This window comes from Poecilia formosa, unplaced genomic scaffold (genome assembly GCF_000485575.1).
Source record: "Poecilia formosa unplaced genomic scaffold, Poecilia_formosa-5.1.2 Scaffold393, whole genome shotgun sequence".
NCBI classification, from domain to species: domain Eukaryota; kingdom Metazoa; phylum Chordata; class Actinopteri; order Cyprinodontiformes; family Poeciliidae; genus Poecilia; species Poecilia formosa.
The window spans coordinates 168,557-185,090 of NW_006800332.1; the positions used below are offsets into that span (position 1 = coordinate 168,557).

A 16,534-nucleotide genomic window follows, 5' to 3' on the forward strand; every position below is an offset into this window, starting at 1 on the left:
AGTGAGAATTCTGTGCTCTATAAAACCACGCTGTTCCCCTAGCCACAAACGACCACTCAGAAGACCTGATTGTACACATCTACGGAAACCGGAGGGAGAAAACTTTGTACAGGCTGCTACCTTTATGTTACAGACTAAACTTGTGGGTTTAGCTCACTGCTGGGCAGCAGCTAGCAGCCAGATTTGCAAAAACTAATAGGAGTGAACAGACACATTAGCAGACACTTGTAGACACCGAAAGGATGAACGGTGAGTGTTTTCTATGTATTGTATTGACGATGTGTGCTCACTATTTTACACTCAGCTCCCCCCTTCACCAGGGACAAACTGGTAAAGGGGCGAGCTGACCCTGAGCTGCTTTGAGAATTTGGAAAAGTGTAACAATGTACATGGATGTTTGCCTTCTTTTCCTCTTAGGTCTTGCACTGTCCCAGAGCTGTGAACTTTCATTGCCTGGCTGCACAGATGGAGGGGCACTATTCATAAGCAAGGCCCCCCAAGTCTGTGGGGTCAGAGTTCAACTTGAGATGCAGGCACTGTGGCGGCAGTTTGACCAGCTGGGCACAGAAATGATAGTTACAAAATCTGGAAGGTGACGAATGCGTCATGCAAAGTATTGTGGTGTATTCTGTAGTTAGACTGTCCCAATAGCTGAAACTGTCTAACTACAGAACACGCTACATCGTGTTCATCCACTTGCTCTTTTTGCTGTAGATTTTTTGCATTCTCTAATGTGTTTCTTTATCTGTTTTTTATATATATATATTCATAAAACGGTAGGAGGATGTTTCCAACATTTCAGGTGAGAATCTCTGGAATGGATCCTTCAGCCGAGTATGTTCTGCTCATGGACTTCATCCCTGTTGATGACAAGAGATACAGGTTAAGCAATATTGATTTCATTCATAAATATGAAGACCGATGCAGATTAAGCTTCCTTTACTTTTACACTGTCTTGAGAGTTTTGATTAATTAAAAAAAGTAGCTCAAGACATTCTAATTCAAATATGCTCTGTTTATAATATTTCTGTTTGTTTGTAATAAGTTCTATAGTTTAACTTACTCTTTGTCTTTTTAATTATGCTTTCATTTAATCAAGTTTTAGTGTTTAAACTCTATCTGTGCAAGGTGCCATATAAATTAACTTTATCTAAATTTCACTACAGAAAAACTGACTTAACATGTTGATCATCTGCATCCTTAAATTCACATCAATTAAAAAAAAAAGAAAAAAAGAAATAATAATCTGTGTGTTTCAGATATGCATTCCACAACTCCTCATGGTTGGTAGCAGGGCGAGCGGATGTTGCAGCCCCGAGCAGGATGCATTTCCACCCAGACTCACCGGCCCCTGGAGCCCAGTGGATGAAGCAGACAGTGTCGTTTGACACTCTCAAGCTCACCAACAACCTGCTGGATGACAATGGACATGTCAGTTGGATGTTCTTATTGCTTTTCACTCCATGCATCAACGAAACAGCCCCTGAAATGTTTATTTGAACTGACTCTTTGTTTTCTCCTGCTTTCTGTTTGTAAGATGATTCTGAACTCCATGCATCGTTACCAGCCACGCTTCCATGTAGTGTATGTGGACCCAGCACCCAACAGCCATTTAAACGCCTACAAGAACTTTTGCTCTTTCTCCTTCTCTGAGACACGGTTCATGGCTGTCACCGCCTATCAGAACCACAGGGTAAGAACTGGACCTTCGGTAGCCTAAATACTGAATGGGGCCAACCATTCCCATATAGATGAAGTAAATGATTTAAGAGAAAAGAAAATGTTGAATATTTGAATTTTTCAATTCTTTTAGATAACTCAGTTGAAAATTGCAAGCAACCCATTTGCTAAAGGCTTCAGGACCACAGATCCACAGGCATGGTGAGTGCCAATCTGCCCTAATTCAGCTTTTGTCCTTGACTAGCAGCAGAATCCTGACATGATCGTCTTTTTCCACCGTTATCAGCTGCTAAATGATAAGGCTGCGGGCCTGATCACAGCTAATCTTTCACCTTTGTACTGTCTTTCACTCGTACAGTTGCTTCAGATACAGTAGATTGATCACAAATGCGTGTAAAGGCAGGTATACAGCTTTCTAGAAAGGACTGCGTAATTGCATGTAACAGCTGTGTTCTTACATTTGCGTGCAGGGAAAGTACTGCAAGCTCCCTTGCAGTATCCTGTCCACCAGATGGCGGTACAGAGCCCCTCACCACTAAAGCTAAAGATCAGAGTGGTTCAAAGCCTTCAGCCAGTGAGTATTTTACAACATATTACTTTTCAGCTCAGTGCAGAGTTTAATTGTTTAAAGTTGTATGATTCATCCAGCAGTACTAAGACTCTTAGTTCTAATGTATTAGTCCTATTGTATTTGCACAACTTTACTGATTTTGACTAACATCTTGGCTGTTGCAGTTTATAGTCTCTCTTTTTGATTCTCAAATGAACATGCACATTTTGTACGTTTTGTACATTGTTAAATTTACCTTCTCAGTTGCACATTCCTTTGGACCAGAGTATTTTATTTTTTCTATAACTCCACGGAATTCAAGTTGAAATTTTCTCAAGTTACAGTATTTTTTCTCCTTAATTGGTTTCATATATTGCATATTTCTATCTTCGAGTGAATCTACTTGCTTTGATTGCCTGTGGCAATGTCTGTGCTTCTGCTGCACAGAAATTTCCCCGCTGTAGGACAATAAAGGATATTTCAATTCTACATTGCAATGTTATAAAGCCATGATAATAAATGTCTGTTTGCTCAAGAATTGTAATCGTCATACAAAATATGGAACAACCAAACTAACCTATTTAAGCATTTTTCTCTTCATTTACAGGAGAGACAAGTTCATCCTCTGTGCTGCTGCAGGGGTGTGAGCTGCCTTACCAAAAGGAGGACTCTGTGGAAGTCACCATGGAGAGCAAAGATGGGAACAGTTTAACAACATCTGCACATTTCCTCCATATTCCCGTGTACTGGGATTGCACTGGATCATCTCACTAGAAAGTCAACCTGTTGCAAAGCAAGCAAACAAAAACCAATTGTTCCAATTAGCCCCTTAACGTCTGGCTTCTTTCCTTCTTATATTTATGGATATAGTACACTTATGGTAGTTCTAGTTAGTGGCCTCCATGTCTGACCCTTTAAATTACTTATTAAATTCTTTCAAAAGAAGATGTCAATGGTGACATTATTAATGATGCCACTGAAAGACCTCAGGGGCCACATAACAGAGGATTATATAACACACATTAAAATCAGCTAATATGGTGGTTCCCAAAAGTATATACACCCACCTCTTAAATTACAACTTTTTTGTTTTGTTAAAAACAGGGATTGCCATAAATGATTCCAAATGCCTTTCCACACCTAATTTTTTTATTTTTTCTTAAGTGAGAAAAAAACAAAACAAGAAACAAATCTATATAGAAATGAGTAAATGAATAAAGGCACAATCATATGGTTGTAAATGTGTGTACACCCTGAAACTGAATTGTTGCTGAAGCATCTTTTGATTCAGTTTCACATTATGTCATCTCTTGTCCATTATTGAGGTAGCACTGTGTTAAAGCTACAAAAGGAAACCTACAAGCAGCATGTCAGGGAAGCAGCCACTTGCAGGCTCTACCCAGGCAGATAGCCAGATGAATTAACTGGCTCATATCAGCGATTTATATCATAATTGAAGAACAGAATGTCAAAAGAAAATTAACATCTGGCTCTGAAAACACAAGCAAAATTTCAACATATAAATGTTCTGGATTTCTGTATTAAAATTGTTATTTATGTTTTGGTTTAATTTACCTGTAATGGGCTCACACCAAGTTCATTTAAATTAAGCTCATCGTCAGTGTGAGAGGAGACAGACACCAGAATTAATATGTGTGTAATACAGCATTTTAATACCAATAAAAACAATTAACATATACGTATGACGTAGGCCATCTTGATTTTGCTTACAAGTATGTGATAAAAATATTAAATATGAAATATGTATCCCTCTAAAACTACAGAGAGGATGAAAGAGAATGGAGAAATCCTTTGAAGCCAAAGAAGTCAGGTTAAAAACTCCATTACCCATGATACCACTCTTCTCTTGGAAGGGAGGGGAGAACTGAAAAACGATTCTGCTTTCAAAATAAAATACAACAAATGTTCAGCAATTCTTTTTTTTTTACAATGTTACAGTGTAGCATTTTAGATGTTTCATTTGTTAATGGAAAAGTGACATTATTGTTGACATATTTTATTGGGAATTGGATCAGCAGTCAATAACTAAATATATTTTTTTCCTCCTGTTTGCCATATGTTTGGGGTGCTACAAGACTACGAGCTTTAAAGATCGAATGGGCCAATAGACATAATTTAATATGGGGACAATCTGACTATCATCCCTCATCACAATACAGCTAATAATCCTCTGTCATCCATATTTGTGCAATAAATATCTAATGTTGTGTGTATTATATCTTACAACTCTGAAAAATAAACACATTTAGCAAACAATTATTGCCTGTACCACTTAATCTGTGTTTCTTAGCTGTTCTTCCCTGTCACAACCAAACCAATATGTAACTTATTGGAAAAGAGCCCCCCAAAAAGAAGAAATTATTTGATAATTCATCTAGTTTCACATAAAGATATCCCTGATCACACATCTCAGTCCAGGTTTGTCCAGCTCTGCACTTTTCTCAGCCGAGATGGTTCTACTATCTAGGCAGGACTGAAATGTTTGAGTTTTATGAACAGGATAACGGTTTCATAAACCTAATTTTTTTTTATCAGAAATAATTTCTGTTTAGTTTAGAATTACATAGCTGAAATATATGACCAGTCTAAGTAGCTACAATTTGGAATTGGAGATGGTCAAATGCAAGCAAGGGTCTATAAAAACACTGACATACCAATGTATCATACCAATGTCATTAGCCAATATTTTCTTAAAGAGTGTTGCTCTCTGTGCATGCCACCTCAGGTAAAACACTTAGGCATATAAATAAATAGATTGTGCATGATGGCATCCTTTGAAGCCGGCCATCCAGAGCAAAAGCCTAGAATATTAAAGTTGTCAACTAAATAATTTTGATATACTACTGGTACTCTATGAGAGAACAGCGAGGAGGATATTTTGAAAAGTCCTCCAGGAAACAGTTTGGATTTGCAGTTTAACTTGGCATCACTGATGCCTGCACCTTCGCAGATCTGAAGGATGCGACGGAGTAGATGGAGGAGGAGGAAGAGGAGGTGAAAGACAGGAAGGCGGAGAACAGCATGAACTGGACGGAAAATAGGGAGGATGCGGATTACGGTAGCCTACCGGCCAGTCTGCCTTCTGGTGATGTTTTCGGTCGTTTAGTACGAAGATGTTCGGGTAAAGAGACCCAGGCCTGCGGCTTGTCGTCACACGGAGCAAGTGCTGGTGATTTATGCGTCGCCTCAAATTGACACCGAGCAAGCCTGAGCGTTAATTGAGAGGACGATTTGATGTCTACCATAGGGTTAGTGTGTAGTCTATTAGAATGACTGATTTAATTTAACGCTAAAATCAGTCAAATCATATTGAACCTCGTGCCTTTTAGCGTTGTGGGTCAACTGCCATAATGGTTTTAGCCGTCGTTTTAGCATCATCCCCTCTTGACCCATTCTCTCGTGCTGCTTCGCTCTGGATGTCAAGCTGAAAGCCGCGCCGCAAAGTCAGCGCCAAACATCAGAAATAAAACTGAGCCGTGGTTAAACATGACGGGGTCAAGGCTGCAGCCGCGCTGCTTGACGGCACTATTCATATGGACGACTCTATGTCTGCACAGCAGCGGACAACCAGCACCTGACTCCTCGGGCCTGCCTCGAGCCATCCGCGTGCCACTGCGGCAAGGCGCTCGCGCCGAGCAATCACCGCCGCTGCCACCTGCCGCCGAGTCGAAACGGGGACGCGGCACCGCGAGCGAATCTCCTGCGCGCAGGCGGAGAGGAGCGGCAAAGGGCGGTGTCAGCTTTGTGGACATGATCGACAACCTGCGTGGGAAATCCGGTCAGGGATACTACGTGGAGATGGCTGTGGGCTCTCCTCCGCAGAAGGTAAAAAAAAAAAAATGTCTGCTACATGACCACTTATTGTCATATCACACATGTCATTAAATGTCACACAGGTGCACAACAATACAAATACATTTACCTATGGTTTGTAACAAACAACAACAACAACAAAAAAACCATTTACTTTATTCGTTATGACTTTTTAGTGTGTAGATACAAAACTGATATAAATTATGATATAATACGTCAGTTTTATATTATGAAATAATTCCAGGAATGTTTCTCTTTAATTAATCATATTCAATAAAATTGTTTTTAATTTGTCATAGTGATGGTTATAGCAATAACATAAGATGTTGTATTAATGTTAATTATGTTTTAGCTACACACAAAGCTTTAAAATAAATTAGGGCTGCAGCTAATGATTCTATTATTGAAAGAATCAGTTATTCTCTTGATTATTCTGATGATTAATCGATAAAAAATGGCACATTCTACATATGTTTTATTTAACCACTTAAGCTTATTTTATACAATATTAGAAACATATTAAAAATGCAAAAAAGAAAGAAAACAAAACAATTCAATTTCTTTTCAAGTACGTGGAAAACAATTACCTGACTAAAGTGCAAAGAATCTGCATCTAAAAAATATTATAGCATCAACATGTGAAAAGCTCAGCCCTTTCTGTTTGATGTAACATCAACAGGGCCAATCTGTTGATTATCTTTTTTGATTAACTGATTAATCGAAAAAGGTGCTTAACAGGATATTTTCTTAAAGAATCCAGGTCCTGTCAGGAGTTCTGGGTTGGACATTTTTAAAATGCAAAATGTATAAATATTTTTGTACAGTTTTGGCTTAACTACTGCTCTGAGTAAATTATTCTTTCAGCAAATGACCTTTTTGTGTCCGTACACTCTAGTTAATGACAATTAACAATTATTTCAACAATTATTTCAACAATCGATTCATCAACATTAATCCAACTAATCGCTTCAGCCCTTAAATAAATGGAGAAACTAAACTCTCCCTAATAGCTTGTTGCAATTTGAGATCATAAAGGGGAATTACTAAAAACTTACATCACTCCCGCAACAGGCTTTAAAGTTGATTATTCTACTTTCATCGCAGCACTTTAAAAGTCCTTCAAATGTACCTTCTGATTGTCCACGACTGCGGGTTGGCGCTGCCATGGCAGGTGGCCTGTGTGTGAAAGTATCTGAAAAGAGACAGACAGATAATGGGACCATTAATTCTGCAGAGCAAGGACTGCCAGCTGGGCGCAGCTGCAGTGCACAGGCTGGCACACAGAGGGTGACGGCAAAGGAAAGGAGAATCAGACAGAGATGAGTCGCCTTAGGGAGGATAAAACGAATGAATGAAAGCTGAGGAAGGGAGAAAAGAAAATGAGCGAGAAGATCAAGGCGAAGAGCGGTATAGAGGTGAAGGAAGGGAAAAGGAAGTGGATGACGGGTGTAGGAAGAAAAAAATGTGATAGACGATTGATGTGGGGAGTCAGACTGGGAAGTCCCTGGAGAGAAAGAAGCTAACTGTAGCGAGAGAGGATGAACGAGACAGAAGGCTTTAAAGTCCTCAGTGTAGGTGACACTCGCTCTGAGAGACACCAAAGCTTTCAGAAAAGGTAGAAGACAGATTTGTGGGGTAGAAATCCCAATTTTCAGGACATTTTTTTCCCCATCCAAATCTTTATAAACTTTTAACTTTCCATCGATTTTTCACTTTAGAAGTCAAGAGGACGTTGCACTGTGTATGTGTGAGTAAAGAAAGCGAGGTTTTGCTACTGTACTTGAAAACAAAGACAACATAATAACACTAGGACTGAAATTGAAACCTATCTATAAACCGTCTCATGCCGTATTAGCAATTTTTCTGATTAAACTGTGTTCCCATGAGAGGATAGACCGTTACCTTATCTTGAAAGAATACTAGCATTTTCAACTCCAGGATCAACATTAGGAGACAGACTTTAAAAGCTGAAAAGGATAGAAGTGAGCACTTCGGCTGTAAAATATTCCTCCTTTTTATTATCTGCTAAAAATCTTGCTCTCTCTTAGTTTGAGCTGTAGAATTGCTTTGAAATATCCAAGAAAATGTAGTTTCCTCTTAGACAGTCTTTACAACGCTGTACTGCCTTTGGCTTCTTTTATTAACACGATTGAAAATAGCCAACTTTGAGTATTATTCCCCCCAGCACCACCTTCCACACCAACGAGTGTTGTTAGCACTCATGACTGCTCTCATATTTTGTTCACTGACTGCACAAAGGTCAGATTTCCGAGCTTCACACCGGCCAATCAATCTAGATTTGCGTCAGCAGCTGATTTCTTTGTGCACCTCCACAGACAGACTTACTAAAGCTTCTCTTAAACCCCAAATATTTTCTGGTAAAGTTAATTTTAGGACCATGTCATCTAGGAAAAATGCTGTTGTGTTTTATAGACCAAATTATGTTTTCTGAAAAACAATTCAATAACTAAAAAGTTCTGAATCCTTCCAGCAAAACTGGTGGCAAATATAATGGCTGGAACAAAAAGGATCATGAAGACAGGCATTGGGGGCGGAGATTGCAGGGAAAGGTCTCAGCGTGTCAGGATGCAGCCTTCAGTGTTGGTGTCCTGCTGAGCTCTGAATGTTGTGGTGAAAGAGACAGCTCTACCCTGGACACTCAGCAGATTTCTGTGCAAGGGATTAAAGACACAAGGTTCAGAATTAGGACAAACTCTGGTAACGTTTGAGTAGACAGTTCTATGCGGATTATGCTTGTGGATGGCACAGCGTGTGTGTGAGATTGAGTGCGTGAGTGTGTGAGAAAGAGAAGAAGGTAGACAGCGTCAGGATTTATTCTAGGCTGTCAGGGCTGGCCCTTGAGACAATAGCACTTCTCTGGGTATTTTAAGAGCCAATCCATTATTGAGCAGCTTGCTTTAGCTCTGCGGCTGGCTCTCTGGGTGTTTCTGTGCTACCGTGCCTCTCCTCACTCCCAGCATCCTGCTCTTTTCTTTCAATCTGTCACCGGCGACCTGTGAAACATCCAGGCATGAATAAAGCAGCGCCGAGTTGTATATTTTCTGCTTTGCCGAGCGTCTGTCTGTTCGCTCCATTCACGCGTTCGCTGACTGTTTTGACTGACGGCGCAAAATATGATACTCTCATAGAGATGCAGAAGAGGAGGAAATGGCAGAGAGGGAGGAGGGGGGAGTAGAATACGCAACTTGAGAGACAGGGAGGGTTTGAGGGGGAGACGGAGATGGGACAGACAAGGACATCTGGGTCAGAGGGAAAGTACTGCCTCTTATAAAGAGTCCCTGCCCATTGCCCAGTAATGCAATTTGTCTGTTTTCTTTAGTTGAATATCCTGGTGGACACGGGAAGCAGCAACTTTGCTGTTGGGGCAGCTGCACATCCCTTCCTCCGCCGATACTACCACCGTTCACTGTGAGTTGTCACTCAGTCGCTACACACACAGGACCTTGCAGAAAGTATTCACATCTCTATTTAAAAAAAAAACAAAACAAAACAAACAAAAAAAAAACTACCCAATTGTTTATTAGGCCCGAGCAGCTAAGCGCTGCGAAGGCCTATTGTAATATTTGGCTTGCATTTGTATTCACCCCTTTTACTCTGACAGCCATAAATAAAATTCATACATTTTGAAATCCTTTCCCCTTCCACTTCACAGTTATGTGCCACTTTGCGTTCCTTTTTTTCCACTTAAGGTCTCAATGAAATGCTTGTTATAATGTGGAAAACTTAAAGAGGTTTGAATATTTTTGTAAACGAGTAAACACTTGCTCACAGAATTAATTGACTGTATTCTCTTGCACTGGTGTTCAGCTCTAGTTCATACCGAGACCTGGGCAGGAGTGTGTACGTTCCCTACACTCAGGGCCGCTGGGAGGGGGAGCTGGGCACCGACCTGGTCTCTGTGCCACACGGCCCCAATGCCACGCTGCGCGCCAACGTCGCTGCAATAACCCAGTCAGACCGCTTCTTCATCAACGGTTCAAACTGGGAAGGAATCCTGGGGCTGGCCTACGCTGATATAGCTCGAGTGAGTTTTTACGACTTATTTTATTAATGCCTGGGAACAATTCAGCTTCAAGCTATGAGGGAGAAACTCTGCTGCTCACAGTTATATTAAATGAAACAAACCTGAAGTTAATTTCTCGGCAGCTGCGCTATTGTGGGTAATAAAATAAAACTGGCCCTTAGAGATTACTTAGCAAAGATTTGTATTGGCATTTAATCTGAGGAATAGAAGAAGACATGCAAATTTAAAATTTTCTGTTTTTAGCTGAACTGTTAGGCCAAAATTGGCTTCTAGGCAGCAGCAACTTGAATAGTAAATTACATCGTTCAACCCTGTTTATTTTGAGTCGAACTAGCAACATAAATGGCTGTTTTATATCAAAAAGATGAATTACTTTCCCTCAAAGGTAAGAGTGTGGTGACTGCTGTATGAGTGCATGTCAGCATGGACCCAGCTCAAGCATGTCTCAATCACATGCAGACCTGATAATGGAGAATGTTGGCCTCTTCTCACTTTTAATTTGCCTTCAGTGGCCTCTTCTTTGCTTTAAATATAACACTAGAAAGTAAAAGCACAACATCAATACTAATCTAATAAGAGTTTGCAGGGTTTGCAGAGGAGTGAACCTATTGTTTAATGCATCCTTTTTGCAAGTATATGTAAGTGTAGCAGAAATCACAGCACAGATGTTGTTTTTAATTTACTCTTTTTTTTGTCAGCTAATATACTTAAAGACTTCATTAAAGAGGAACGCCAGCCTTGCAATTCTTCAAATTTGGCCACAGCTACAAATGTTGTCCTAATGAGTCACTATTAAATTGGACGTTCAGACCCATTTAGCTTCCTGATGACTGAAGCAGGAAAATATGTAAATGAAAGAAGCTTCTTTGGGAATTGGTCCATAATGAACTACAGTTCTTGTGAGCAAAGACAGAGAGAGATTAATTAAGCAGTCTGCAACTTAAAAAAAAAAAAAGCTCATGCTGTAAATCCTGTATGATGATATTAGCTGTGTACTAATTGATGAATATTCTCACAACTTAAATATTTTTAAACTTGTGGAAAAAAAATGAATGGACAAATTTTAATTTATGTTAGAGCTCTGAACTTGGTTCATTAAGTTCAGGCTGGAAACTATAACTATAGCATCCTCTGTTTTACAGCAAAACAGAGGATGCAAAGATTTGTATCTTCAATCAGAGGCCTCTTCTGCCCCACTGTAATACAGACTGCTACAGGAGGTTCCTCCTGCCATCAGCCCCTACACCAACTCTTTGGAGAAAAGTAGTTTTGAATCTTAATTTAATTGATTTAGTTTAATCCCAGCACTCTCCCAGTTCTGTTAACGTGCTACCAAGGTGTTTATATTCCCAAGTTCAAATATGGTGTCATTAACTAGCATTGATAAATCTGACTTTAATAACAGCAACCACGGTGTGACGAGTAGGCATGCTCAGAGGAAGAAATTGTACTCTCACTAGATTGATTCAATCCAACTGCAAATTACTAATCAGGTCCTGAAGCCAACAAATCTGTTTTGTGCACAGATACATTTCTGCATTTTGGGATTATAATCTGAGGTTTTCATACTGGAGAAATCTATGCATTTCAACGGTAAAAATACAAGTGTGAAACATGGTGGTGGAAGTATCATAGTATGTAATCCTTGTATTTGATCAAGGATTACACACTATTGTCGATGAATCAGTAAATGAAAGATTAAACAAGTCCATTAAAAAAAAAGAATGAAAAAAAAAGCCTTTTTCCGTTTTATTCATGAAAACTGAAAAAATTTAATGATGTCATAAACTGGGAAGATAACTTCCTCTGATAACTTTTCAGCTGGGGAGTCAAGAGGAGCAAAACGAAGAGCTAAATGTTTTTGTCCATCAGTCAGCTTTTCCAACAGCAGCACTTCTCTCTCTGTCTTCCAGCCGGACGAGACGCTGGAGCCTTTCTTCGACTCTTTGGTTCGTCAGACCTCTGTCCCCAACTTCTTCTCCCTCCAGCTGTGCGGCGCAGGCTTCACCCAGAACCAGTCGCTGGGCAGCTCCACTGTTGGCGGCAGCATGGTGACCCACACACAAACCATGATGTTTTGTTTTTGTTAAGCGCTGGGTTCATTTAGTTTTTCCTGCGTTTTCTTTAGATCATCGGTGGAGTGGACTCGTCGCTGTACGTTGGAGAGCTTTGGTACACTCCCATCCGCAGGGAGTGGTACTACGAGGTCATTATTGTTCGGATTGAGGTGAACGGACAGGATCTTAACATGGACTGTAAAGAGGTACAGTTTTATCAGGGATAAATCATTTTAAAAGATCATTTTTCTTCTTAAAAGTTAGGTAACAAACATGCAACATGTGTGCTCTGCAGTACAATTATGACAAGAGCATCGTGGACAGTGGAACCACCAACCTTCGACTTCCGAGGAAAGTCTTCCAGGCTGCAGTGAAGGCTATTGAAGCCGCCTCTTCTGTGAGTCCTTTGCATGTGACTCATATGGTTGCACTTGATTTTCCTTTTATTATAGTTTGACTGAAATCTCTTTATAAAAAAAATTAAAATGAACCAAAATAGCTCAAATTCCTTTTTTTATTTATTTTTTTTAAACTGGACAACAAATAAATGTCTTTGTGCAGACGGAGCAGTTTCCCTCTGGGTTCTGGCTCGGGGAGCAGCTGGTTTGCTGGCAGGCTGGAACTACACCCTGGCACATCTTCCCAGTGATCTCCCTCTACCTGATGAGTGAAAACCGCAACCAGTCCTTCAGGATCTCCATCCTGCCCCAGGTAACAGCGCTCTCGGGTTCTGGATGTGAATTTATTTATTCACGCAGAACAGAAACGGACCGACCGTGTGTTGCTATCAATCTTACATGAAGATCAGCCCTGAGTAAATGATTTCAAACTACCCAAGTTTGGCTCCTGGATTTAAGATTCACTGAAAACGTTTAAAGCAGAAACTTTATTCACATTAAGACTCTGAACACTTGAAGGTTTTCATTTATGTAATCCTTTTAAATGAAAGCTTTTCGAAAAGCGCTGTTTGTGCTATCAGAAGCAGTTGAAAGTCATTAAAACGTTTCAAAGTGGCTCTGTGGCCTCAGTTGTCAAACCTGTGGGTGGTTTGTGACCTTCGTGTTACAGCGTGACGCGTCGTCACGTTTCTATTGCAACTTCTGCTTCAGGTAAAATCCACACTGAGAACAAATATACAAATAAACACATCAACTGATTGTGTGGGAGTTTAAAGAACAGGATCACAGTAATGTGCAGAAGTCATTTCCCTCTAGTGGACAGTTATGCTATTACATCTTTTTGTTTTTCCTCCTCTGCTGCTTGTTCATCATAGTTTTAAATCTGAAAATTGTGTCTGAAATTGAAGGGCAAATAGAAAATAGGAAGCAGTTTTTTTTTTAAGAATGACTAATCATCCTTAAAAAATTGAGAAAAATTGATTTCTAGGATTTAGAATTCTAAGGATTTCTAAATTCTTAGAAACTAATTTCTAAGAATTTAGTCATTACTTAGAAATGACTAAGTCCTTTAATCTAAAATTAAATCCTGGTTAATTTTAGTTACGTCATGATTTAACAGGAGAGCAGCTGCTGTTTCACATCAGGTTAAGTTGCTTCAGGAAGTATTTTTTCCTCTTAATAAATGAAATCATAGTGTAAAAACAGATATTTTTATTAACTCAGGTTATAGTTATCTGATGCTACAGTTTGTGTGATAATAAACAAAAAAGTGGGTCTGAAAAGCAAAAATAGAAGAATGGGGCACTAAGTTTTTAACAACTGTTGTTAAAAACAGCATACCTAAATCCACATATGGCTTTGATGCAACTGATAATGTCTACAGAAACTACAGGTTTTCTTTTTGGAAACTCACCACATATATCTTCATCTGAAGCCACTTTTGAATGTTTTCCTCTTTTTATTTGCCTATTGTTTCTGTCTGTGCAGCAATACCTGAGGCCGGTGGAGGATGTTGCCTCTGCTCAGGAGGACTGCTATAAGTTCGCCGTGTCTCAGTCCAGCACCGGGACAGTGATGGGAGCCGTCATCATGGAGGGCTTCTATGTCGTTTTTGACCGAGAGAAGAAACGCATCGGATTCGCCGTGAGCACCTGCCATGGTGAGGAGGAGAGGACAGAGACAGGATGAAGGAAAGGCTCTTAGAAAGTGTTCATGTCCCTCATTCTGATTCTTGAATTTTATTTATGAATATTATTTTGTTACTCTACAATAGGTCTCAGTGTGTTTTCACTGGGATGCTATGAGATGCTAGCACAAAGTAGTGCATAATAATGAGGCAAACTTTTGTTTTTGAGTATGTTTCTTCCAGCTTTTCATATCTAAACTAAAATGTGTGATATTTTTAGATATTCATTTACAAAAAAAAAACATGCATTATTTTTTTTAGAATGCTTGTTTTTTTAGATTGAGTTGGTTTGTCACATGATATCTCATTGAAACACATTGAAGATTACAGTTGAAAAGTGAAAAAAAAAAACATGAAAATGTTCAACTGCTACACATGCTTTTGAAAAAGCTTTGCAGTTAGGCTTATAAAGCACGAAACTAACAAAATTGAGTTGAACGACTTGAACTCCATATGTTCATGTTCGTCCGTTCTCAGTGCACGACGAGTTCCGCACGGCATCAGTGGAGGGCCCGTTCCACGGCGTCGACCTGGAAGACTGCGGCTACAACATCCCGCAGACGGACGAGTCCACCCTGATGACCATCGCCTACATCATGGCGGGAATCTGCGCCCTCTTCATGCTGCCTCTGTGTCTCATGGTGTGCCAGTGGCGCTTCGCCCGCTGCCTCCACCCACACGGGGACTTCGCAGACGACATATCGCTCCTAAAATGAAGGGGCGCGGGGCTGAGGTGGCTCCTTTCAAACTGACGGTGCTGTTCACAGAAAGCTTTGAAAAGATTCTTCAGGAATCGCGGAGACACAACAGAGAGAGAACCTTGCTGCCATCGGGTTGTTTGTGAGAATAACAAGAGCCATCTTGAGCTTGAGTCGGACAAGAGAAGGTGCTGCTGTCAGTGTCCACTTTGTCTGTTTAGGCTTCTGTATCTATGCAGATCGGCATGATCTAAGGAACTGGTGGGAAAATGCAAAACAAACATGTAAAAAGAAAAAAAAACATTGATGGATCAGCTGGTAAAGATAGGTTTCTTACCTCTGCCGAGCTTTGATTGGGTTATTTCATTAAAGAACAAACTGACCCTTTAAAAACAAAACCTGGATGTGTATTAAAGATGGGGAATCCTGGTTGCAGCCGGCTTCGCGTTGCCGTGATTTGAATATATGAACAATTGGTCACGTGTGTGCTTCTGTAGCTCTTTTATTTGTGGCTTTTGAGTGGATGGCATTAATTGTTGGAGCCTGCGTATTCGTTTGCTCAGCTGTCCTGCATACAAAGTGTTTATGGAAAGGTTTAAAGAAATAAAGAAGTCATAAAAATTCTGCAGAATAATGCAAATGCCAGTGAAGAGTTCTGGAAAAAGCTAATGACGTACACATAAAGAGGCTATTTAACGAAATATAATGTCAAGCATTTATTGTGTGTAATCTGTTTTTGCAGAATATGATCGGAGACAGATCGCACTAAATTTCAGATGTCATTTCTTTTCTTCTACTACTGATTAAAGCCTAAACGTATCTACTGTACATAACATTTGTGCATTCCAGATCGTCTATTTGCACAGACACAGATCACAGAGTGCTTATCCTCGCAAAACTACTGCTGCACCTATTTGATGATTTGCACATGTAAACACACTACATGCTAACAACGAATGAAGAGGGCTTCTATCACAGATACACATACAGCCTAATAATACGTTTTTAACTGGGACCATATCTGCTTTGAAAGGGAAATCAGCCCTAAGTAAGTTATTTACTGGGAAACATGACATATGTCTATAAGGGACAGTTTGTGTTGTCACCATAAAAGCTGTACATAGATTAACTCAGATCTGGATATTTATCTGTCAGGTGCTGGCAGCTTTGTTGAACCAATAAAATACTTACTGTAACTGTAAAATGTCTCCTTTTTTTTTTTTTAATTGCATCCTGGTCACATAATTGCTTTGAAAAAGTGTTAAAAGTATCCATCCTTTAATTTGACTACATAGATTTAAAAAATATTGTTTTTAATAAAATTACTGGTGTCTCAAATATTCAATTATTGGTACCTACATTGATCATATTAATAATTATAACTAAAGTTTTTTAAATCATTATTTCTACTTCCCCCTTTTTGGTTGATCAAAATACTTTATAATTAATTCATTTTCTATTCCCCCACACAAATTCAGCTGTATGTTCATTATTTACAGAATCGTCTATAAGATAATTTATTTCAGCAACTTAAGCAAAATCGGAAACGTTTTAGCGGTTAATGACGTTAAACTCACATGATCGC

General features: G+C 39.6%; 2 protein-coding genes and 1 long non-coding RNA gene across 3 annotated transcripts; 2 read left to right on the forward strand and 1 right to left on the reverse strand.

Moving 5' to 3' along the window:
* The first annotated feature begins 310 nt into the window (after positions 1 to 310).
* On the forward strand, positions 311 to 1,940 carry LOC103154643 (T-box transcription factor 10). Its single transcript, XM_016662863.1, has 4 exons — positions 311 to 882; positions 1,260 to 1,431; positions 1,538 to 1,693; positions 1,814 to 1,940. The coding sequence occupies exons 1-4, from the start codon at positions 785 to 787 to the stop codon at positions 1,883 to 1,885; spliced, it is 498 nt and encodes a 165-aa protein (XP_016518349.1). The 5' UTR covers positions 311 to 784; the 3' UTR covers positions 1,886 to 1,940.
* Positions 762 to 8,055, reverse strand: LOC107833468 (uncharacterized). The gene is made up of 4 exons (XR_001659214.1): positions 7,120 to 8,055; positions 2,888 to 3,013; positions 1,346 to 1,413; positions 762 to 860 (listed from the first exon to the last, which is right to left on the reverse strand). It is a non-coding gene; the product is annotated as an uncharacterized LOC107833468 (long non-coding RNA).
* Positions 5,165 to 16,153, forward strand: bace1 (beta-secretase 1). Its single transcript, XM_007575966.2, has 9 exons — positions 5,165 to 6,076; positions 9,405 to 9,493; positions 9,893 to 10,109; positions 12,023 to 12,160; positions 12,238 to 12,372; positions 12,462 to 12,563; positions 12,728 to 12,877; positions 14,053 to 14,224; positions 14,729 to 16,153. The coding sequence occupies exons 1-9, from the start codon at positions 5,738 to 5,740 to the stop codon at positions 14,965 to 14,967; spliced, it is 1,581 nt and encodes a 526-aa protein (XP_007576028.1). The 5' UTR covers positions 5,165 to 5,737; the 3' UTR covers positions 14,968 to 16,153.
* Positions 16,154 to 16,534: the final 381 nt, after the last annotated feature.

What these genes read in the sequence shown, in the direction of transcription:
- bace1 (XM_007575966.2), top strand. Translation starts at nt 5,738, where the DNA reads ATGACGGGGTCAAGGCTGCAGCCGCGCTGCTTGACGGCACTATTCATA. An exon ending in CGATACTACCACCGTTCACT is followed by an intron (nt 9,494 to 9,892) that starts GTGAGTTGTCAC and finishes ACTGGTGTTCAG; the next exon opens with CTCTAGTTCATACCGAGACC. An exon ending in CGCCGTGAGCACCTGCCATG is followed by an intron (nt 14,225 to 14,728) that starts GTGAGGAGGAGA and finishes GTCCGTTCTCAG; the next exon opens with TGCACGACGAGTTCCGCACG.
- LOC103154643 (XM_016662863.1), top strand. Translation starts at nt 785, where the DNA reads ATGTTTCCAACATTTCAGGTGAGAATCTCTGGAATGGATCCTTCAGCC. An exon ending in GTTGATGACAAGAGATACAG is followed by an intron (nt 883 to 1,259) that starts GTTAAGCAATAT and finishes TGTGTGTTTCAG; the next exon opens with ATATGCATTCCACAACTCCT. An exon ending in CCGCCTATCAGAACCACAGG is followed by an intron (nt 1,694 to 1,813) that starts GTAAGAACTGGA and finishes CAATTCTTTTAG; the next exon opens with ATAACTCAGTTGAAAATTGC.